Source organism: Primulina tabacum, chromosome 3, assembly GCF_025594145.1.
Source record: "Primulina tabacum isolate GXHZ01 chromosome 3, ASM2559414v2, whole genome shotgun sequence".
Taxonomy (NCBI): domain Eukaryota; kingdom Viridiplantae; phylum Streptophyta; class Magnoliopsida; order Lamiales; family Gesneriaceae; genus Primulina; species Primulina tabacum.
The window spans coordinates 573,974-598,795 of record NC_134552.1 but is presented as its reverse complement, the minus strand read 5'-3'; the positions used below and the strand labels follow the sequence as shown (position 1 = coordinate 598,795).

The 24,822-nt window shown below is 35.4% G+C and overlaps 3 protein-coding genes and 1 long non-coding RNA gene across 4 annotated transcripts; 2 read left to right on the top strand and 2 right to left on the bottom strand.

The window, feature by feature from the left end:
* Nucleotides 1-3,753: 3,753 nt before the first annotated feature.
* Nucleotides 3,754-15,195, top strand: LOC142539196 (putative CoA ligase CCL7). The gene is made up of 6 exons (XM_075644475.1): nucleotides 3,754-4,829; nucleotides 5,356-5,545; nucleotides 6,177-6,322; nucleotides 14,474-14,541; nucleotides 14,646-14,748; nucleotides 14,886-15,195. Exons 1-6 carry the CDS (start codon nucleotides 3,810-3,812, stop codon nucleotides 14,997-14,999), a joined length of 1,641 nt encoding a protein of 546 aa, XP_075500590.1. The 5' UTR covers nucleotides 3,754-3,809; the 3' UTR covers nucleotides 15,000-15,195.
* Nucleotides 7,483-8,685, bottom strand: LOC142539198 (uncharacterized). Its single transcript, XM_075644477.1, has 2 exons — nucleotides 8,016-8,685; nucleotides 7,483-7,933 (listed from the first exon to the last, which is right to left on the bottom strand). The coding sequence occupies exons 1-2, from the start codon at nucleotides 8,668-8,670 to the stop codon at nucleotides 7,887-7,889; spliced, it is 702 nt and encodes a 233-aa protein (XP_075500592.1). The 5' UTR covers nucleotides 8,671-8,685; the 3' UTR covers nucleotides 7,483-7,886.
* Nucleotides 8,677-9,795, bottom strand: LOC142539197 (uncharacterized). The gene is made up of 2 exons (XM_075644476.1): nucleotides 8,930-9,795; nucleotides 8,677-8,837 (listed from the first exon to the last, which is right to left on the bottom strand). Exons 1-2 carry the CDS (start codon nucleotides 9,609-9,611, stop codon nucleotides 8,692-8,694), a joined length of 828 nt encoding a protein of 275 aa, XP_075500591.1. The 5' UTR covers nucleotides 9,612-9,795; the 3' UTR covers nucleotides 8,677-8,691.
* A 6,490-nt stretch (nucleotides 15,196-21,685) lies between the features above and the next one.
* On the top strand, nucleotides 21,686-23,900 carry LOC142538788 (uncharacterized). Its single transcript, XR_012818738.1, has 2 exons — nucleotides 21,686-21,824; nucleotides 23,658-23,900. It is a non-coding gene; the product is annotated as an uncharacterized LOC142538788 (long non-coding RNA).
* Nucleotides 23,901-24,822: the final 922 nt, after the last annotated feature.

The window sequence follows — 24,822 nt, the reverse complement described above, 5'->3', positions numbered from 1 at the left end:
CGAAATGACCAAGGGAAAAGGTCAATGTGAAGGGTTCACTCTGCAGATCTACTTCGACAGTTGAAGGTAACGTTTGGTATTACTGAGCTGCTGCATCCCAAGAAATGGTTCAATGATGTGACTGTTGCAGAATTTTCGCTAAATGAAATGGGCGTAGAAGAAGAATAAGTTAGAAAAGAAGAGGAAAAAAAAAGAATGAAACAATTGTCCCAAACAACAACGGATCCCATACCAGAGAGTGGCCCTTCCACAATCTCTGAAGCTGAGAAAGGGGCGGTTGAAGAACCCTCTTCAACAGCTACAGACAATGCAACCACTGATCCTGCTTCAACTATTGGGGAACCCAATTGGATGTACCTCTCTCTTTCTCTAATTTTACTAACCCTGAAACAAGTCCTTCCACAGTTGCTGAGATGGGTGCACCACTACATGAGGTTTCTCTGACCTCAGTGGATGAAATGGTGAAGTCTATGTCAGACTTCGATCTCTTCGGTAACCGATCCACTCACATGGACACTGAAGACATCGCTTCTAAGAGTGCATCTTCTAATACTATATTTGAAGAAGAACCTCTGACGTCCCCACTCTCTCAGAAGATAGCTGAAAATGCTAAATCTCCAACTCTTTGTCCTCCATCGGTAGAGTCCGACATACCAAAATATGTCTTTGCCATTCTTCCCAATCACGAAGTAACCTCTGGAGCTGATAAGATGGAGAATGTTGAGATGGGTATTGATAATGAAGACGACTGGTCGGAACCTAATGGAAGTGAGACTGACCCATCACACACAACTAATCAAATTGCGGTCAATGCACACTTTGCATAGGTCACTTACCATCTTGAAAAGGTCCGAAGCCTCATGGTCGACTTTGATTCTTGTCTGATGGCCTCCAATATCGGTATCTACAGTATTCGCCAAGATCTTATGATAAATGTGTCTGAACTCAAATTAGATATCAACATTTGCATGAATGAGTTCAAGAATTTAAAAAATCACACAAAGATGCCACAATCACTTTGTCTTGATAGTTAACCCAAATCGAACAAAGACTTGGGGCTCGTATTGACGGTCTTTAGGCTATCCTTGACACCCAACTACAAGAAATGTTGGATCATTTTCTGAAAGGTGATGCCAAAAATGGGGAAGAAGAACATCAGCGGCAAGAAGAGGTCAGACGAAGAAAAGATGAAGATAGGAGAAGAGGAAAAGATAAATAGAGAACAACACAAGAGAGGTTGATGATTAGGAGGTAGTGGAAGTTTCTAGTTTAGGAGGTAGTATAGATGTTTATATTTTTATGCACGTAGGTGTATTAAGATTTACTGTTTTCACTCTTACATTGTAACAGTGAAATTCATTATCTCAATGAAATTCATTTTTCTTATAACTTATGTTTCTGGGGATTAGGTTTTGTCACTACAAAAAGTGGAAATTTTTAGATCTCTTAGAGTCTTTGATTTACTCAACCGCTTAAGCATTCAAGTCTGTAGCATAAAGATTACTCGACCGTTCACCGTATTGAAGTACATATACAAACAATTGAGTACAGTCATATTCAGATACAAGCCATATGTCTTACAAGTATATCACCTACTTTATCAGAAAAGTTGGTAGACCTGATCATGCATGACAAACATAATATTAGAAGATCATATTGTTTTCTTTAAAAAGTTTATGCGCAAAGTTAGTTACCTTTTTATGTGAGTGGTCGTTTCCTATCACATTTGAAAATGTCAAATTGCCCATTAATTGAGGTGTACGATAAATCAAGAAAGGATGATGACAACAATGCTTCTGAATTAATGATCATTTAATGAGCTACAGTCGAACGTTGAATGAGAATATACAAGAAGTACTATAAATGGAAAATGTCAAGAAGAGTTTTGAGGACTTGAACCTTAACATTACGAGATTTATGCACTCGAAACATTCTCTGAAGAGATTTATGAGCACTCATAACTCTGATATCAACTATCACTCATCAGCCCTCACATCAAATATCATATATTAGATCATAAAATATAATCAAGTGCTTCTGTCAAACTACTCGACCGTTTCTATCTACAACGTTTGAAGAGTTGTTCAATAATTTGAATATAAGGGTTAACTTTTTTACTTCATTTGTATTATATCGGTTGTCGGACTGCGTGTCTCAACCGTTTGAGTTAACTAGGAGTTTTGACTTAGGTAGTTGATAAGTCCTAAAGTTGAATCGAGTTGTTACAAAGAATTGTAAAACCAAAGTCATCCAAAATCTTCTAATGAAATTCTTCGTAAGTGGAGGAAGGGGTAATATATGAGCTTGAATCTCCGAACATCATAAGATTCTTGTGTCATTTCATTTACTGCTTTTACTTATCTTGTTTATTTTCTATATTAAGTCATATAATATTCATAAGAATCATTAGACAATTTTTCGCAATATTTGTGGTCCGACCGTTTCTTAAGAGTTGAGAAAATCAGGTCTTATATAACTAACCATATCAAGACAGATCGCATTATTTGGTTGTATTTTAGAGAAAAAATTTAAATTGTTTATTCACTCACTCTAAACATATCCCCGATCCCAACAATTATATATTTATTTCATATTTGTTTTCAAATATTTAATACAATATATAAATTCATTAATATGATCAAGTTGAAAATGTCAATTTACCCTCAAGCCAAAGTCAAAATACTATTAATAAATTCAATTATGTATATATTTTTATTTTTAAGATTATTTAATTTTATTTATTTTTTTAATAAAAAAACTATGATAAATAATTATCAACTCAAATATACAACTATTTATTTTTATCATATTGATAAAAATATAATAAATAAATATATGTGACTAGAGTCTGGAGGTTTGTTTTCGATAATGTTTTCATAACGAGACCTATAATCGAATCGATCTATCTTAAAATAGCAATTCAACCGGTCGGACATATTCAACCGAACGCTCGGACACCAGAACACTGTTATATCATATAAAATAGTAATATAATTTAGTAAATAATATATTTTAAATTCTAAATATTTTAAACATGTATATAAATAATAAAAAAATATATTTTCCGGAGTTTAGAAAATCAGATAAGCTATAATAATATTAAAATAATATTTTTAACAAATTTCAAAATCCAAATAATTATATATATATATATAGATAACAAAAAATAAAAATTTAAAATTAAATAAAAAAATTGCGAACTCGTTCATTGGTTCAATACAGATCCGATCGATTCTTGATTGATTTTTGACTGGTATTCTCGATTAGGTTTTGACCGGTAAAATGTGTTTGGGCGATGTCCAAACTAGACCTGTGATCGGTTCTTTGTTCATCCCGGCACAGTATCTTCAAGTTCCAATCACTTATTTTATTAATTACATTTTTATTAATATTATAAAAAAATAGTTGTAGATTTGAGTTGATAATTATTTATCATAATATAATTCTAAAATAAATATATTTTTTTAAAAATTAATCAAAATACATACTTAATTGAATTTATAATTGGACTTAAAAACAATTTAAATTAATAATAATTTAAATTAATAATAAAATTGACTTTTTAACTCGATCAAGATCAATTTGCTAATTTATAAATTGATGTATTAAGTTATTTACAATAATATATATATAAAATTTTCAATAATTTGTGTATTAAAACAAATTTTTTTCAATAAATTTTGTAAGTTTATAAAAAAATGATGTAAAAATATGCTGTTATTAATTAATTAATTAATATCTAAATATTCGATCCCGAACTAACTCGAACCCCTTTCCTTGGTATTGCAAAATCATCAACAGAAGAAAAGATGGAGAAATCTGGGTATGGTCGCGATGGAATCTACAGATCTTTGCGGCCACCAATGTTTCTTCCCAAAGATCCCAACCTCTCCATGGTCTCGTTTCTCTTCAGAAACTGTTCATCTTTTGCGGATAAACCAGCCCTTATAGATTCACACACTGGAAAGATTTTGACTTTCAGCCAGTTCAAATCCATGGTTTCCAAGGTCTCTCATGGTTTGCTCGAACTGGGCATCAAGAAAAACAACGTCGTGCTCATCTACTCCCCCAATAGCATTCAGTTTCCTCTCTGTTTCTTTGGGATCGTGGCTTTAGGCGCCATTGCTACGACTGTCAACCCACTGTACACTGTTTCAGAGTTATCTAAACAGGTTAAAGACTCAAAGCCCAAGCTTATTGTTACTATTCAAGATTTGTTGCCTAAGGTTAAAGATTTTGATTTGCCGGTAATTCTCTTGGAGGACGAAAAAATTGAGAAAGAACAGAATTTTAATTTTCCTAAAAAGGTTACTCTTTTCAGCCAGCTAGTAAATAATGAAGGGTCTGTGAATTTGGATGGTATTGTTAATGGTGTCAAGCAAAATGATACTGCTGCGTTATTGTACTCTTCGGGTACGACCGGTACGAGCAAAGGTGTTGTTCTTACCCATAGGAATTTCATATGTGCATCATTGATGATTTCTGCTGATCAAGAATTGGCCGGTGACATCCACAATGTTTATTTGTGTGTTTTGCCTATGTTCCATGTTTTTGGCCTTGCTGTGATCATGTACACGCAGCTGCAGCGTGGTAGTGCGATTGTTTCCATGTCCAAGTTCGATTTGGAAATGATTTTGAGGTTCGTGGAGAAATATGGGGTGACGCATATGTGGGTTGTGCCGCCGATTATACTAGCGTTGGCTAAAAATAGTACGATCAAGAAGTATAATTTGTCGTCTTTGAAGCAGATTGGTTCAGGGGCCGCTCCTTTAGGGAGGGAACTGATGCAGGAATGTGCAAAGAACTTCCCTCAGGCTGTTGTTTGCCAGGTAATTATTGTTACCCTGTGGAATTTATAGTAGAATTGGTTAACATTGTTACTTTTATGTAAAATCTGTAAAGCATTTGTAGATTTTGTGATGGAGAGCTTAAGAATTGGGCGACTCTACTAAGCCTGTTTTTCATGGGACTAATTTGGAAGAATAAATCTGTTCACAGTGGTGAAATTCCACTCACTTGATAGCACTCGAAGAAAATAACTGAAGGATGATGCGTTGGACAACTGATTTAACGCACGTAATAGCATTAAGATATAAAGAACATATTTTATCTTTTGGGAGCTTATAATAAACTGAAAGGAGACAAGACCTTGCTCTTGGCTCAAACTACTTGGATGATTATGAATTTTTCTGCTCATCTTGAGATCATGATGCCAAAAAACTCATAATTTTTTGCCAAGTTCTGAAAGCTATTGTCTGAGCTGCACCATAATGTAGATTAACTACAAATAATTTTGCATCTGTCACAGTTGCCATTAAGTTTGTCCAGTACTTACGGCAGAATCCTCATTTTCAGGGCTATGGTATGACTGAAACTTGTGGAATTGTGTCGCTTGAGAATGCATATGCAGGGCCTCGACACTCTGGTTCTGCTGGAACTCTTGTTTCGGGAGTGGAGTGCCAAATAGTTACTGTAGATAAGTTGAAGCCTCTTCCTCCAGGCCAGGTGGGGGAAATATGGGTACGAGGACCCAACATGATGCGAGGTTTGTTCTCCATTTGAAGTTTTTCATCTCCTAGAAATGTTTCATACATGTTTTGCTCATTCAAGTGTTTCGTAAATGATATCATTTTAGGTCACTCCATACATGATTAAATTTGACTTTGAGTGTTAGATTATTCTGAACTTCTAGTATATTTTAGTTTTAGTTTGATTTTTTTGAACTTTAAGTATAATTTAGTTTAGTGTGATTGTTTTCAACTGAGAAGAGGTTGAACCTAATCTACAGTTCAAATTAGATTAATAATCTGTTTCATTGTGTTTTGTCTTTGTCCTGACATTCAGAAAGAAAAATTCCCCTTTAGAATTTTCTGCAACAAAATCTATGAATTTTCTACATGCTGTAAATTTCTGTATTTTATCAGTGGCTTGAGTGAGCCTTGTGTTATGACTTATGTCTATTGCCTCATAGTCAAGTATTATAAATTATTGTTTATGAATAGATATGCCTTTTTTTAATCGAGCTAATTATATATTCATCAATCTTCAATAGATATTTATGAAGATGTTCTAATTATTATTTAATAAAGAAATTTCTTGCCACTGCTGTATTCATACATTCATGGAGATGGAATCTTGGATTTCCCTTTATTTAAAGGTATACACTTCAATTTCAGGTTACTTCAACAATCCACAGGCCACAAAGCTTACAATAGATAAACATGGTTGGGTGCATACCGGAGATCTTGGATACTTCGATGATAATGGACAGCTTTATGTGGTTGACCGTATCAAAGAACTCATCAAATACAAAGCTTTTCAGGTGAGTTACCCTCTAGAAATTACAGATTCCGTTATGCCTACAAGTTTTGAACATCATTTGATTCAAAGATCAATGTATGTACGGTAATGGATTGTTTTTTTGATTTTCTTTGGGCAAGGCCATTTTTCAAAGCTGTGATTAACAGAGTTGTCTGTTCCGATTGTTGGGTGTTTTAATATATACAAGAAGAATCTATAAATTTGGAGGCTAATGTATATTAAAATGCAATTTATTTCAATAGAATTCTTCCATTACAATTCTATTGATTTTAAAATACACTCAACTATTCTAAATAGGTGCTCTCGAACTCTCCCTCCATGCTCATGCAGTAGAGTCTTACTATGACCATACAGTATGTACATATTATTATTTTTTTACAAATGACTAGAGACATTTATAATAGAAATACTTAATATTAAAGCAAAATAACAAAGGATATATTTGGATGCTTTAAGTGGCACATAAGGCGATCAACTTGATTGTTTCATCATGTGTACGTGGCTCTTCCTTTTGCATCAAATATGGGCGACTCCATTCATTCTTGGCGGTGGGATTTCTTCTCCAAGGTTAGATGATGCACTTGCTTAATATATCTCATAGTTGTCAAGGCGCTAGGCGACGTCAAGGCGACGAGCCACTGCTTAGCGCCCCAACGCCTAGGCGACAAAAGGCGATCGCCTAGCCACGAGGCGATAATATAGAGAGAATGTATTATATATTTATGTTCTACTAAAAATCAACTATTAATAATAATGAACTATATGAAAACCTAAATATATAAAGCTTCAAGTAACAAAAAACAAAAATATCTCAATATTGTCGATAAATCAACACATTCAAATCTTATGCTAGACAATTTAATTTTTCCAAAACAATCTAGACTCAGATCAATCACTTTCTAGTTCAATCATTTCATCCACATCACCATCCTCCACATTTTCATCAATGTCTGAATAATCATCTTTCAACACATCATCATCAAACTCTCCCTCGTCAGTTGATTCTTCATCTACATCCATTGGTGATTGTAGAGCATGAGTAGTTTGGCTTGTCACCCGACCTCTTCGTCCTCCCCTACCTTTGCCTCTAGAAGTTGAAGCTCCCCTATAAATAGGGTTCGAGGTCTGTTGTTGTCTAGTATGTCTGGTTTCTTCTTCTAGTCCAGCAGCCTCTGCTACAACGTTCCATGTCAAAGTATCATCATCATCATCAAAAACAGGTTCCTTTCCAGCTTCCATCATTCCAATCAACCACTCATTATTACAATCATCAATATTCCTCAAAACTATAGGATCTCTTTTATCCTTCTTAGCCGCACGAGCCTTGAGTGTTTGATTGTACTTCACATATACCAAATCTCTTAGTTTCTTGTGATCTAGTCTATTCCTTTTCTTTGAATGTATCTGTGACACGAATGACGAAACCATCATAAACTATAAATTGAAAAGAAAAGTGAAAGAAGTCATGTAATACCGTAATAGTATTTACTCACATGCTCAAATATGCTCCAATTCCTTTCACAACCCGAAGCACTACATGTGAGGCTAAGAACTTTGATAGCAAATTATTTCAAATTTGGAGTACCATTGCCAAACATTTTCCACCAATCCGCTGAAAAAAAAATGTATCTCATCATTTTCATTTGATATTTAAGTATTTAACTATTTAACTTCTTGCAAAAAAAAACACATACCAGGCGCCATTGGTTGGTCTTTATTATTCCTTGCTCTAATGGCAAATTCGTTGCCGAACAATGACTCCGAGTTCTTATATACCGGCAACTCCTCCATAATAATCTTATCCCTCACGTCATGGCTTGGAATCAATCTTTGTATGCATGCAAACAACCCATTTGTGACTTCTGCATCCGTCTCAACTTTCGGATTGTGATAGTAAAAATATGGGTTTAAGTAGTGTCCTGCCGCGTGCAAAGGATGATGAAGCTGATTATCCCATCTAGCATCAATAAATTCTAACACTTTTTTACATTTCTCTCTGTTGTTATCAAAGGACTTGAGAATTGTTTCTTTTGCTCTGTCCACAGCTTCATAGATATAACCCATCGCTGGCCTTGTTTCATTATCGGCAATGCGAAGAACCATCACTAGAGGACACATCACTTTAAGGGTGTATGTCACATTATTCCAAAATGAAGGCTTGAAAACAGTATCATTTGCCTTCTTACCCTTTATATCATTTGACCATTTACTTTCTATCCACTGTGTTGATATGAACATTCTCTTCAAAGCCTTTTGTCGTTTGTGGAGGCTTTGCAAAGTGAGAAATGTAGTAGCAAAACGGGTGACTCTATGTCTTGCCAGCTCTTTGTTTCCAGTAAATTCTCTCATGTGCAAAACACCTCCATGATTCTAAATGTAACCAACAAGAGCAATTGCTCTCGAAATAGTCTTCCGAACCACCTCAATTTTGCCAATATCCTCTAGCATCAAATCAATGCAATGAGCAGCACATGGAGTCCAAAACAAATTCGATCTTTTTGCTTGTAGAAGTTTACCTACAAAAAAAAGAGTACAAAACAAAAAAGAATCAATTTATGTTATATGTAATATAATATGCAAGGAAATAAGATTTCAATACTTTACTTACCCGCTAAAACATAATTGCTGCCATTGTCTGTAATCACTTGCACGACATTTTTCTCTCCCACACACTCTACAAATCTATCAAGCAACTCATATAACAGGGTTCCAGTCTTGACATGGGCGGATGCATCCACAGATTCCAAGAACATTGTTCCTTTGGGTGAATTGACCAAAAAGTTGATCAATGTTCTATGCTTCCTATCAGTCCACCCATCAGACATAATTGAGCAACCATATTTCTCACATTCATCTCTGTTTTCTTTCAACAACTCATTTGTGTAGGCAATTTCTTTCTGTAAAAGTGGTACCCTCAATTCATGATAACTTGGTGGTTTCAAATTCGGCCCGTACTGACCTATGGCTTCAATCATTTCCTTGAAGCTATCTAAATGGGCAGCATTGAAAGAAATCGCAGCTTGATACATGAAACGAGCTATCTTTTGAACTGTTCGATCTCTAAGCTCTTTATCACAAGCATCGTTTATGTTTGTTTGCCTCAATTTCCCCCCTTTGGTTTTCTTTTTCGTGATAAAGAGATCCATCGGCCCTTTAACACTGCCACTGCCACTGCCACTTCCAGTTCCAGTCTCGTGTATGGAAGTCAAATTTCTCTTTTTGCTTGGTTGTACATCTTCTTCATCGTCTTCATCTTCATCGATATCAAGAAAGGAAAAATCTTGCTTCATTCCACCGCAAGCTCTCAATGTTTGCTATTTTTTTCATTCATATAATTCAACAGCTCATCACGGACACTTTGAGGACACTCTTTGCATTTTCTGACATTTTTTGAATTCCCAGCAATATGTTGTTTGGCTCGAAAAATTCCTCCATTGAACGTGAAGCCACAAAACCTACACGTCACACTATTAGTATCATTTGGATTTTTCAAATAACAATGCTTCTAACCGGGGTCTTTCTTATTATCCCCATCTGGTTGTGTGTTTTCTGATTGAGGATGAGAAGCCATACTAGGCTATTTTTTTAAAATAAATGCAAAACAGATAAGGCAAAAGAGAAGAAGCCTGCGGCAGAGAAGAAATCTTCAATCGGTAGGGGAGAGTGGTGTGCGCAGATAAGGCAGAAGCTTCAATCGGCAGGGGAGGAGAATACGTATCGACAAATCGACATGCAAAACTAGGCTTTTGTTAAAAATAAATTACTTATGGGCTCAAATTAGTTATGGGCTTATTTAGTTGGGCTTTGGGTCATTAAAAAATAAAGGAGAAACCTGCGGCAAAGAGGTGGAACGCGCTGCACAGAGGCGGAACGCCTGGAACGCCCATCGCCTGGAGAAAAGCGGCTTCAAGGCGATAAAGGCGCTCGCCCAGCCATACACGTCGCCTGGTTGTCCACAAGGCGCTGCAGCTCTGAGGCACGCCTTTGACAACACTGATATATCTTGAACCCAATTAGATAATTTTAGGAACAACTTAGGCGATCAATTGTAGTCCACAATTTTGCTAGCCTTGCCAACCGACTTGGAAGGTATAGTAATGAAGCAATTTATGTTGCCTAATGCATGATGATTCAGCTGCTTGTAGATGATGATTTGAATTTCAAATCATCTAATTTAACACCTCCTCTTAATTTGTAATCCGCTTCATTTCTTAGCTGCTCAAATATTTCTGCAGTGACTGCTTTTGTCAATCATACTGTTTTTATCTGGATTTCTTCTTTTTCAGCATCTTCAAAATTTTGTGGCTCACAGGCAAAGAATGCCATATCACATGACTCATATATTTCTCTGAGGCTTCTTACTTTTCTTATTGGGATTTCTGATTCTGGATAGAATTCTTCTGATGATGAAAATGAGCTGGAGCTAGGACTTGAACTCGTGCTCGTGCTCGGCTGATCTCTTAAATCAACTTTAGGCACAGTTGGACTGGGCACATGTCTAACCTTTGTCTTCACCTTCTTTTCTTCTACCCAATTCCATGATTGACTTTCATCAAATATAACATCTCGAGATATAATAAGCTTATTTGTTTTTGGTTCTAGTAAACGATATCCCTTGGATTCGTCATATAGCGAACAAAAATAAGTTTTTCTCCTTTGTCAGCAAATTTATCTCTTTTTTGGGAAGGCATTTGAGAATAACCAATGCAACCAAATACTTCAAGATTGGCTACCTGTGGCTTTCTACGATGCAATGCTTCACATGGTGTCCTATTTGGAACCGCTTTCGTTGGTAAGCGATTCACAATATAGACTGGTGCATTTAATGCTTTTGCCCAGAAACTTTTTGGTAGTCCTTTTCCGATCACCGTACTTCGAGCCATCTCAAGAATAGTGCGATTTTTTTCGCTCTCCTACTCCATTTTGTTGTGGATTATATCGAACAGTCAGCGGCCTATGGATTCCTTTTTCTTTGCGATAGTTCATGAAGGCTTTTCCAATTAATTCACCTCGGTCTGTTCTGAGAGTCTTTATTCTTTTCACTCTGATTTTCAGCTCTTGCTTTGAACTCCAAGAACTTTTCAAATGATTCTGATTTTTTGCTTCAATATATAGATCCACATCATTCTGGTACCTGTTGTCGTTGAGAGATGGTGTTGTGTTGGTCCACAAATATCTGCATGAACTATTTGAAGAGGTGCTTTGACTTTCTAAGCTATTTTTGGGAATGGTTGGTGATGCATTTTGCCATAAATACATCCTTCACAGGCTTTATCTTTGTCTGGAATATTAGGAAAGCCAACAACCATATTCTTTTTCTTTAATAAATTCAAACCTTTAAAGCCCAGATGTCCATACCTTAAGTGCCAGAGATCATGATCTTCATCTGTTGTGCTCTGCAGTACAACTTTCTCGGACAGTGGTAAATTAATTAAGTTGAAAGACTTTGTTTGAACTCATCTTAATTTTAGCCATTCCAAGATTCTTCTGTTTGTCAATAATGCTGCAATGATCATTATTGAAATCAACTCTGTAATTTTTCTCCAGCAACTGGCCAACGCTCAAAAGATTTTGAGCCAAATTTGGAATATATAGGACGTTGCAGATAATATTTCTTTGGCCATCTTTTGTCTGGACTGCAATTTCTCCTTTTCCATCAATTTTGTGAGCTTTGCAATCCCCGAGCTTTACTTCAGATTAGTATGACTCATCCAATTTCACGAACATGTGTTTATTCTTGCCAATGTGGTTGCTGCACCCACTGTCCACATGCCAAATGTTCTGATAATTTTGTTGAGAATTTAGGCAGGAATAAAATACATGACTTTTTCTTGTTCTAAGAAGTTTGCTTTGTTCTTCTCTTCCTTGTACCAGCAATCTTTATCTGCATGATTTGCATTTCTGCATCTTTTGCTTTAATCGTGGCAATCTTTGGTGTCATGACCGTTTCTTTTGCAAATTCGGCGGTAGGATTCTGAATTTTAATTGAAGTTTCTTTGATTAAAATTACTACTCCCTCGACCTCATGCTCGAAAATTTGAATTTCTGCCATGACCTCTTCCTGTTGGTCCTCATTGAACATAATTGCTCTTTTTTTCGTTCTCTTCATCTTTTTTATTCTTCTGCCATGAAATTCTAGCATTCACTTGAAAAACTTGCTCCAAATTTTGAGTGTTAAAGCGACTCATTCTTTTCTCATGTGCTTCCAAGGATCCCAAAAGTTCATCCAAAGACAATTTTGATAAATCTTTGGATTCTTCAATGGCTGCAATGATGTGCACAAATTTTGCTGGCAGGCTCCACAACTCATTTTCTATTATCTTTTTGTCCTCAACAGTAGCACCATATCCTCGAATCTGATTACCATTATAGACACTCTGGAGGAGAACTGTTGGACTTTTTCATTGTCTTTCATGGTTAAGTTGTTAAATTCTCATCGTAAATTTTGCAATTTGATGGAAATCACCTTCTCATAGCCTCCAAATTGATTCTTTAAAATTTCTCATGCGCTTTTTTATGTTTTATCCGCCGTGATACTCGGAATTATAGAGCGGCTAATCTCTTGGTGCATAAAGGACAAGGCTCTTGCATCTTTGGTCTTATTCTCCCTGTGCTCTTTTCTTTTGGCTGTTGTCAATGCGGCTTCTTCTGCTGGAGTATATATTTGATACCCCTCTTAAACGATATCTTAGAGTTCATGGGTCATGAACAACGACGCTCCGTAGCTCATAATCTTGACCAACAAAGATCGGTGCGCCTTGTTGGGAATAAACGAAGGCAAGTTCGATGCTACTTGTTGACTGCCATCTTTGTATGTGTATTGGATTATCAGGCCAAGGGGTGGCTCTGATACCAAATTTATGTTGGGAATTTTCATATATAAAAGAAGAATCTATAAATTTTGGGCGGTCAACTTGATTTTTCATCATGTGTACATGGCTCTTCCTTTTGCATCAAATTTGGCCCACTCCATTCATTCTTGGCGATAGGTTTATTCTCCAAGTTTAGATGATGCACTTGCTTAATATCTCTTGAACCCAGTTGGATAATTTAAGCAGCAACTTAGGCGATCAATTGTAGTCCACAATTTTGCTAGCCTTGCTGACCGACTTGGAAGGTTTAGTAATGAAGCAATTTATGTTGAATAATGCATGATGTTTCAGATACTTGTTGATGATGATTATGGATTGCAATTATGTAATTTAGCACTGGTCACTTGGATCTTGTCAGCAACACAGTTGACGACATTAATTTTGATGGATTTTGATTTTTATAATTTCACCGTTTGGCTGATGCTGGATAGAGATAGAGTTGAAAGGAATAACGAGGATCATGCGGTCAACAAGATAAGTATGAAATAAGGCTTTGTTATGTTGGAATTAAGTCAGTGAGTTTAAAACTAACTAAATGGAGCAGAATATAAACAAGACTATTGAACTGAGCTGGGTTGACATCTGAGTTAGATTTTTAAACATGCTCAAGCTTGATTCGAATTTGATGACCAAATATTTCATATTCAAGCTTAGTTTTTGAGCCATTGTTTGGGATGTGTTGAGATTGATGAGTTTAAACTTTAAATTAGAAACGAATCCAGTTGAATACTACTCATTTTTTCAAATTTGAGTTGGGGCTCAACTTTTTAACTTTTTCGAAACTCAATTCAAAGCACGTGAAGTAAACTATTTTTGCATCGAGTTCGCTCAACTAGGAGTTTGGATTGGGCTTGATTTATTTGCTTCTATGTTATAACTTAGTTAACGAACTCTGTTGAGAAAGGTTTAAATACGAGTTTGAGTTTATGAACTTGTGTAATTTTAAGAATGAGCTATTAATATATTAGAGTGTGTTCAAGTTCGGTTCAACTTTGATAGTTTTGAACACGAATCAAAGAAATTTGAGCCTGCTTGAAAAGGTTATAAACCTGTTCGATCCGTTTGCTTTCCGATTCCCTTACTTAAAAATGAACTATTCGAATCAATGAAGTGAAACAAAAACACAAATGAAACAAAGAAACACATTAAATTTTTATTCTTTGGAGTCTTTCGACAGTTTGTTCAGTTTATGTTTCCTATCGCCGGGGTTGGTGTTATATTTTCCCTGGCCAAAACGTAACGGGTCTATCGTGTAATAACTTATTTTAACTTAATGCTAGGTTGCTCCAGCCGAGCTCGAAGGGCTACTCATTTCTCACCCTGAGATTTTAGATGCAGTTGTCATCCCGTATGCCACTCACACAAACTATCTGCTTGTTTCATCTTTACAAGTTGAAATTTAAACATTTTTTTGTTTCTGTTAACCACATACCGAGTTTATGCCCCTTTAAGGTGTCCCGATGCCGAAGCTGGTGAAGTCCCGATTGCGTACGTTGTCCGGTCCGCTACTAGCTCTCTGTCCGAAGAAGATATCAAGAAATTCATAGCGGATCAGGTATTACAACAGAAACCCAGATCATTTTTGTTATTGCTATGGTTAGGAGTCGATTGATCTGAAAGAAACCAAACCAAATGTGCTGTTTGAACATCGTTTCTTTGAAGAGCTAACACGTTTTTAATTACGTACTTCAGGTTGCTCCGTTTAAGAGATTGAAGAGAGTCAGTTTCGTAAATAGTGTCCCGAAATCAGCATCTGGGAAAATCCTCAGAAGACAACTTATTGAGAAGGTCCGATCAAAACTATAGGTTCTTCATATTTTTTCCTGCTCACATATTCAAACTTAGATACGCGTGCTTCGTCGTGGCTCAACCCGTTGTTACTTGAATGTAATGTATCCGATTTCAGTGAGTTTGGGATCAATGTTTGTATTACCTTGAAAATAATTATACAGTGGACGAGTATTTTAATTTCTGAATCTTGATAAACTTTGCCCTCTGAAAAGGTCTTCTGTTTTCTTTCAAGTTCAATGCCTTTGTAATATATATGGGATATTTCCCTTTTTTATTTTTCTTGTGTCTTTTTCTCTTGAACACAATGTTGTGTTTGTGGCTAATTAGGGTTGGGAACCCCATTACTTGTTTTGCATTAAAAAAATAATCTTGGTCAAACATTTTTTTTTTAAAAAAAACTAAGCTTTTTATGTGTGTTTGAATTTAGGGTACAAACGAATCGAATCGAGATAAATTTTAGTAAAAATTTCAGACTAGAATTCGGTTAAAATAAAGTATATTTGAATTTGAGCTCCATTTGAAGCAAACAAATTTTAATTTTTTTTAACTCGAGTTCAACTCTAAATATTCAAATCTATCTGTTAGTTTTTTGAACTATTGCTCGAAATTTAATGTTCAAAATCTCAATTGAAAATATATACATATTTAATATATAATTTTATTAATAAAATATTAAAATTTGCGAACTGACTCAAAATAAATAATTTTCGCTCGATTCGAGCTGACTCAATTGAAATTTGGTTCGAGTTCGTTTAAAAAAAATGTTGAATATGTTTGAATTCGATTCGAGTTCGATAAATTCAAATAGAAATCAAATATTTTGTGAGCCGGCTAGAAAAGTATGTGTGAATCAACTCAATTCGTTTATACTTTAATTTAAATACATTCAAATACACGTGTCAGGTTATTTTTCAATATTTTGATATTTGAAATTTTTTGGTCTCCACGTGTTTTAAACTATTCTGTATGCATTTTATTCATTTTTTTTTAAAACTGTATGCATTTTATTCATATTTTCATAAAAATGGACCTTTTTGAGAGTAAATATAATAACGATGCATCACATTGCAAGAATGTATCATTTTCTCAAAGCATATTTAACTATATTTTGTTGAGAATAGTTTTTTTTAGAATAGTTCTCTTGTGAGACGGTCTCATGAATCTTTATCTGTGAAAAGGGTCAACCCTACCGATATTCACAATAAAAAGTAATACTTTTACCATAAAAAAATACTTTTTCATGGATGACCCAAGTTTTTACCTTTTTTTATTATAAGACGTCTCACACAAGTTTTTACCTTTTTATTGTAAATATCATGTCATGATAGAATTTGTTTGGTTATTAATTTTTTTAAAAGAATCAATTATACTAAATGTTTTAACTTTTTATATATTATATACTATAATTATTTTTTAGAATTGTGAAAATTTGAAGTAAATAATAATTATATCGAGAAAAATGAAAGTTTAATCAAAACATTTTTTTTATTAAAGAGCTTAAAATTAATATGGATATGTTTCTTCATATTTCTCAAATTTATTTTTAAGAAATTGAACAAAGGTAACCTTACTCTTAGTAATAATTTACAAAGTAAGATTATTTATCGGAAGAAAATTAAGTCCAAATAGATTCAAATATGGATATAATTTGGATGGAATATCAGAAAACTTTATATTGTAGGTGGGAGATGCCTCTCGAGTTAGTTATGATCCCTATCTACTCTAATTTTTTTTTTTTTTACAAAGTTCATTACCGATGAAAATATGAAATGTAAGTATTTCAATTTATTTTATTTGTTTTGAACTTTTTTAGTATCGTTAGCTTGGACGACGCAATATCACGTTCTCGCACAATGAAGTAATTTAAAATCTATTTCACAAATTCTTTTTCTCAAATCCAAATTCAATTTGAAAGAAATATCTTATTCCTTATTTAATTTTTGGGTTTTGTAAATGATTTAGAATTTTTCTAGTGATTATTTGTCATGAGACATTGTACAAATATTTATATTTGTACATAATCCGTCTTATTCTAGTTATTAAAGTCTATGGGTATCATAAATAATACATTCCACTGCATGTTATGAATATATGTTGTCAACACTGATACACAACACCAAAATCTGATACACACAAATTACTTTGTTTTTGCACTTTTATGTTAAAAAACATTTTCAAGTGGTATCAGAGTCAACTCTTGATATACTAAGTGTTGATTCTAGTTATTTTTATGTTTATATATGCAAAAGTGCAATGGACGTGTTGTCTGCTAACTCTGCCTTTCTACCACCAATTCTAGATGGATCCAACTATGTGCTTTGAAAAGTCAAGATTAGAGTTTACATTAAATCCATTGAAGTAAGGGCTTGCTTGGTAACGAGTTTTGGATGGTTGGTCTCCTCCTAGAATTGTCGGCGCCGACGGAGATAGTCGCATCAAACCAGAAACTGCGTGGACAATCGATGAAGTCCAAACCTTAAATTTCAACTCGAAAGCGCTTAATGTTATTTTCACTTCTGTTGATGTCAACATGTTCAGCCTAATAATCAATTGCACCTCCGCCAAAGAGGCATGTGATATCCTTCAGAAGCACTGCGATAATTTGAGAGTGTACAGAGAACCAAACTAAGGATGTCGACCTCCAAATTTAAAAGCTTGAGAATAGAAGAAAATGAGACTATTGTTGAATATGATCGAAGATTGCGTGATAATATTACAAATGAAGCTTTTAGTCTCGATGATCCTATGTCAAATGAAAGACTGGTTAGCAAAGTCTTGAGATCTCTTCCAGAACGCTTTAACATTAAAAGATGTGCTATTGACGAGTCTAAGGACACTTCTAGCTTAACCTGGAGGATTTGATAAGCTCGCTTAGAACATTCGAGGTGAATCTAGACTTACAGAAAAGAGACATATGGAAGATTGTTGTATTTTTGACGACTCACTGGTAAAACTCATGGTAACTCGAGCAATCAAGAAACGCAGGATGTCGACCAAGAAGAACTTACCTTAGAAAGTGTGCAGACCATGTATCTTCAAAAGAAATAAGAAAAATTCGATCCTCTCAAAAGAGAATGCAGATATAAAAGAGTGTGTCTCGACTTGAAGTTGTGCTAATTAAAAAATATCTTAAGCTTTGCAAAGTCAAGAATAATCTCGAGAAGACATCAAATACACTTTCAAAATTCAACTCGAGTTCAACAAAACTTGATTCAATTTTAATAATGAGAAAGGACAGTAGAGCTAGTCTTGGATACGTAAAAAGTACATATGAACATGAGAATCTTACAACTCTGGATTACAATCAACTATTTTTGTAAAGGAAAGGAAAGTCACTCCGATCCCTTCGAAAATTGATCTTGTGGTGAAGACTCTTCCAACCAAGAGGACATATTCAGTGCAAAAAATGAAACAAAGAAAGCGTCGTTTTTTTTGTCATTATTGTCATATGTCAAGTCACATCAAACCTTTTTGTTTTAAAATGAGAGATGACTACATGAACTGGCATAAAAATCGGGTATTTCCCAACACCAAGAGCAACACAGTAGTCAAGAAACCACCCGTGAAGAAATTTTGGGTACCCAAAGTTGTAATTCAATGCAATGTCATTTATATGTGATTCAAAACTAACATTGCAGGTATATGGTATTTCGATAGTGGTTACTAATGCCACATGACTGGATCCAAGGAATACCTCACTGACTATGTTGAAGTAAGAAATGGACGTGTAACTTATGCAGGTGGTGCAAAAGGGAGCATTATCGGTAAATGAACCTTAAATATGAATGGACTTCCTAAACTCCACAATATGCTCCATGTCGAGGAACTTAACTCAAATTTAATAAGCATTAGTCAACTATGTGACGATGACTTACATGTTAAGTTTAATAAAATAACTGTGAAGTATTTGATAAAGCTAATGTTTGTATTATGTCAGGATCCAGATCTGCTGACAATTGCTACCAACTAGGTGAACATCATGCTTACCGAAATAGAAAAATAAGTGAACTGGACTTATGACATCAAAAATTGGGACATGAAAACTTCAAGACTTTGAAGAACCTTAGTAATATGATGTTGTACGAGATACGCCCAATTTAAGCTCAGGAACTGCATACGATTGTGGACCATGACAAAAAGTTAAGCAAACCTGTGTTCTGCACCAAGTGTTTCAACACTTTGGGACAACATGATGTCTTTAACTCTTGTATATAGATCTCATGGGTCCAATGCAAGTGGAAAGCCAGAGTGGTAAGAAATACTCATTTTTCTGTGTTGACGATTTCTCACATTTTACTTGGGTAAGTTTTCTTAGAGAGAAATAAGACACATTTGATGCTTTTAAAAAACTACATGCTATGGTTACAAATTTTCACAATCTGACTATTCGTAAGATCAGAACCAACCATGGTAAGGGGTTTGAAAATTTTCAATTTGCATCTTTGTGTGATAAGATGGGGATAATTCATTAATTTTTAGCCCCAAATACCCCTCAACAAAATAGTATAGCTGAAAGGAAGAATCGAACCTTGCAAGAAATGGCTCGAGTAATGCTAAGTTTTAAAAATATCTCAAAACATTTTTGGGTCGAGTCCTTGAACACGACATGCCATATCTCAAATCGTGTATATTTAAGGAATGGTTCAACAATGACCTTCTATGAAATTATCATGAGAAGGAGGCCAAACCTTAATTTTTTCATATCTTTGAACGTGTATGTTATGTGTTAAATGATCGAGATCATCTAGCAAAGTTTTATTCCAAAAGTCACAAATGTCTATTCCTTGGATATTCTACAAACATTCGTGCTTACTGTGTATTTAATCTGAGAACCATGACTACTATTGAGTCCATTAACGTTGTGTTTGATGATCTTGCATATCTGACAAGTAAAACAATAGAGGATGATGTAGAAATATTGCTGGACACGTGCGAGCCACTGACCAGATCGGGTGTTGAGGTCGGTGTTGAACCAAGTGCTGCAACACCCAGCATAACACTGCTACTAAATTTCACAGAAACATTGGAAAATGAAGATGATGATGATGGGGTAATCAATGGTGGAAAGATATTCTCAGCAAAATTCAGAAGAATCACCCACGTCACAAATCATTGATGAAGTACATGAAGATGTGCAAACTAAGGAAAAATGAGAAAATCGACTATCGAAAGATGATTGGGTTAGTATGCATAACTTCTATATACTCCCAGGTAAGTCACTCTTGCTTCATGTCACAAGTTGAACCAAAAAATATAAGTGATTCATTAAAAGACGAATTTTGATCAATGTTATGCATGAAGAACTTGAACATTTTGTTCGCAATTATGTGTGAGATTTAGCTCCAAGACCTAAAAATATAAATGTAATCAGAACTAAATGGATATTTAAAAACAAGACTGATGAATCTAGTAGGATCATTAGATACAAAACACGATTGGTTGTTCAATGATATACATAGGTTGAGGGGGTGGACTTTGATGAAACATTTGCTCATGTAGCCGGAATTGAGTCTATCCGATTACTGCTTTCCATAGCATGCCACATGCATATTAAGTTGTATCAAATGGACGTAAATAGTACATTTTTAAATTAGATTTTAAATGAATAAGCTTATGTAAGTTAAAAAAAGGATTCGAAGATCTACATCACATGGACCATGTTTACAAGCCGAAGAAAGATCTATATGCATTGAAACAGGCTCCACGAGCATGATATGATAGGTTAATTGACCTGATTAACTTGGGTTTTAAAAGAGGTGGAGTTGATAAAACCCTATTTATTCAAAAATCAAATAATGATATTTTGATTTGTCAAATTTATGCAGATGACATTATCTTTGGTGCTTCATCACATAAGCTTGTTGATAACTTTGTTGAATGCATGTCATCGCAATTTGAAATGAGCATGACAATCGAGTTAAATTTCTTCCTTGGATTGCAAATCAAACAACTACATGATGATATATTTTTATGTCAATCCAAGTATGCCAAGAACTTGATCAAGAAATTTTCAAATGAAAATGCTAAGCACATGAGAACTCCCATGGAGTCTAGTGAGAATGTAACGTCCCGAAAAATTTGAAGGTTCACGTAAACCACATGCATGCAAGTTATTAAATTTCTTTGGTATTTTATTAAATTCTTTTAAAGCATAAAATGCATATTTATTTTATTAATTTGTGTTTAATTATTTTTATGCATTACTATTGCATGATAGAATTTATTTCACGAAATTTTAAAGGTATATGTATTAAAGATTTTTAAGTTTCATTTCACGCTCGAACGAGGATCGGAGACCGGAGAATTTTCAGGAAAATTATTTTAATTACATGATTTGTTTTTAAATATTAATTTAAGATGTTTTAAAGGTATTTTTAATTTCAAGAATTGAGATTTATTGTGTATTTTTAACCGCAAGATTTTAATTTTTATCAGTACAGCAAATTTTATTGAATTGAGAGACTTTTTGAGGGTTCGGCTAATATTTTCAAAATTTTTCAACGTGAAATATTTTTCGGGAGTGTGTTTGGATTTAATGGACCTACTTTTAATCTTATTGGGCTAAAAACCCTTTTTATTTTAATTTAGGCCCGTTAGTTGACAATTTAATTAACCTAAACTATACTTAAAATAAACCTAAACCTACCCGACACCTAATAAATGGAAGCAACCGACACTCCCCTCCAATTATCACTATTCTCTCCATTTTCAGCGTACCCCAGCTGTTGAGCATCTCGGTTTTCAGAGCTTTCATCAAGAAAGCTTCGGTTTTCTCTTTTCTTGCAAGGAGAAATTCATCCGGCGTCTCCTCTTCTCGTTCTTGTTCATCAAATCATCCAGGCACGCATTGTACTTTCGTTTCTGCATCATTCACGCCATATTTATGTTTAATGTGTGTTGTAACATGTAGAAACTTTCGATCCAATAGCTGTACATGAGGATGTGTCGGTTTTGTTTTGTTTCATGCATTTCCACATTTACCACTCACGTTTTCGGATCTTGGTGCAAAGGGCTGCGACTCTGGATTGTTTAGGGGCTGCTGGCGATGTCAAGATGCTGTCTTGAGGTTTAGAGGGGTTACTGGACGCTGCAAGGGAAAGACGAGAGGAGAGTTTCCTTTAGGGTGGCTCGTTTCTTTGGGTTTTGAGCGTGCAAGGGTCGGCCAACAACTCAAGGACTTCGCCGAGCCTTAGACCAGACCCTGGTGGGTATGAGACATGGCTTAGGACGACTCAAACGTTGCTGGAACTGCCCACAAAGCCAACCGATCGGGTATCGTAGAAAACCGCCGCGGGTAGTGCTTCCTCGGAGACTTGCGGCCGTTGGTAGAGTCTAGGCTGCAGCGGGCTGTAACCGTGATTCATGTAGGTCCAGTAGGGTCTAGTAAGATGCTAGGAGTGAGCCATGGGTGTGTGGTTGAGGGAGGAGCTCGATCATTGGGAGGGTAGCTCGATCGAGTTGTGTAGGCAATATTCGATAATTTTCTGTAAATGGCTTTGTGCAGCAGCAAATGTATCGGTTAGGCTTGGTTTAGGAGGTTCATGAAGGTCCTTGGTGAGTCATAAAGGCTAATTATGGTGGTAGGAGAGTGGACCGACGGAATGAAGGGGTGGAGTCATGTGTTGGATAAAGATGTGGCAAGTGGGGGTGGCCGAGAATTTATGGAAGGCAGTAGGATAGACCGAGAATTAGGAGCTTAATATGAAGGATTTAAAGGCTGCAATGCGAGATTTAAGAGTGGTAACAAATGTGGGAAAAATTTGGTTTAGTTTCGAGTCGGGTTAAAATCTAGACCCCGGTCCAACTTTTAAAATGAATCGATTAAGTTTTGAAACGGACTAGAGTTTACGTCTAAGAAACATTTATAAAAAAAAGCCTTGGGACATTTTAAGGAGTTTGGTAAGCTTCGGGTCAATTTTAGAGGTCCAGGGGTGAAATGATAATTTTTGGGTTTACAGGAGCAAAATGCTCATTTTGCACCCGGGGTGAGATGTTGGTCCTGGCAGCGCTCTGAGCACATTTTATCATGTTTTTAAATGTTTATGCATCACGTTCATGAATTTTATGGAATTACGATAAATACATTGCATGTTTGGTTTAAAGGAAAAGTTATGTATATACATGTTTTTATTAAGTGATGATTATGATTCTATTTTGAATGATGGGATTTGGTTATGACTGACGATGTATATGTATACGATGATATGAGATATGATGAGCTGAGGCCCGGGCTCAGTGGACGGGTAATACTGTCGCTGATGTCCCTCGCCGCTGGGTACCACGGTTACATGTAGATGGATCCATCGATAGAGCTAATACGATAGAGCTGTTACGAAAGTCACATCTAATGAACTGAATTCAATTAAAAAAGAAATGTTTACGTATGTGATGACATGAGTTGACATGCTTTAACACGTATATGTTGATACGATGATACATGCTATGATTATTATCATGTTTTGAAAGGATACGACACGTTTACGTATATGATGACATGATATGACATGCTTTGACATGATATGATTTTACAGAACACGTTTACATTATGCTTTTAAGTTCATGAAAGATATGTTGAGTATGATATTTTTCACTGCTGTGTGCTATGTATATGTACTTGTTATTCCTGGTACAGGTGTGTTGAGTCTTTAGACTCACTAGGCGTGTGTGATGCAGGTGAGCTAAAAGTTTTAAGGAGACTGGAGGTGCCGAACTCTGAGTAGGCAGACCTGGTGCGGTGACACAACCTGAGGACCACATGTTTTCCGCATTACGATTTATGCAATTGAGAGGAGATGCACATTTTCTTACGATGATGATTTTATGATTTTTACACGTTTACGTTTACGTGGTTTTGGACGAGTTTGGTTATTTTAAACCGCGCTATTTTTGTGGTCAAATAAATATGATTATTTTAAATGTAGATTTATAAATGCTAGCCTTTAAAAAATATATATATTTCCGCACTTTTAAAATGAGCGAGACGTTACAGAGAAACTGTGGGGACCCGGACGCTAATCAAGTTCTTAATCATCATTGGGACTAATTAATCAATTAGTAATACAGGGTCTAAAATTTTTTTAAAATGCGGAACGTAGTGACATAAAACATATATACATTTCAGTATAAAAGTACGAATCCTGTACCACATACATTTATTCAACTAAGGTTTAACAGCTAATATCAAGTGTCTAACCCTATCTCTAATCCAAGTCCGGAGTCTCCACTCTAATCACGATCTTTCCTCATCTCCTCGACCCTGAGCATGTCCCATCTGTTGTCATGCACACATACAAAACAAGACAACAGCCGGATAACTCCGATGAGAATAAATCCCAGTATAAACAATATAAACATGCAATCATATAAAAACATATACAAAAGCATATAACAAATATCATTCACATGCAGCCAATCAACAAACATGTATGATATCAAAACTGTAAATCAACTAGTCGTATCAGACTTGACTCAAACAACGCGTCGTCTCAGACTCGACTCATTCCTAATCTAGGGATCCCGGTTTTGAATATTGAGAATTATATCGAATCTCAGTCGATAGAAATGACTCAACCCTAAACGGCATCGATATAATTCCTATATCCAGTGTCTGGGCGAAACAGCCACAGAATTGACGAATCAGTCAAGGATTAAGCGAATCAGCCAATAATTAGGCGAATCAGCCGATGACTAGGCGAATCAGCCGATGACTAGGCGAATCAGCCAGTAGCTAGGCAACTCGGCCGATAGCTAGACGAATCAGTCTATGACTAAACGAATCAGTAGTCAAAACATGCAGTGGCTATAAATCAATAGACTACAAACATCAATCTCATCAATT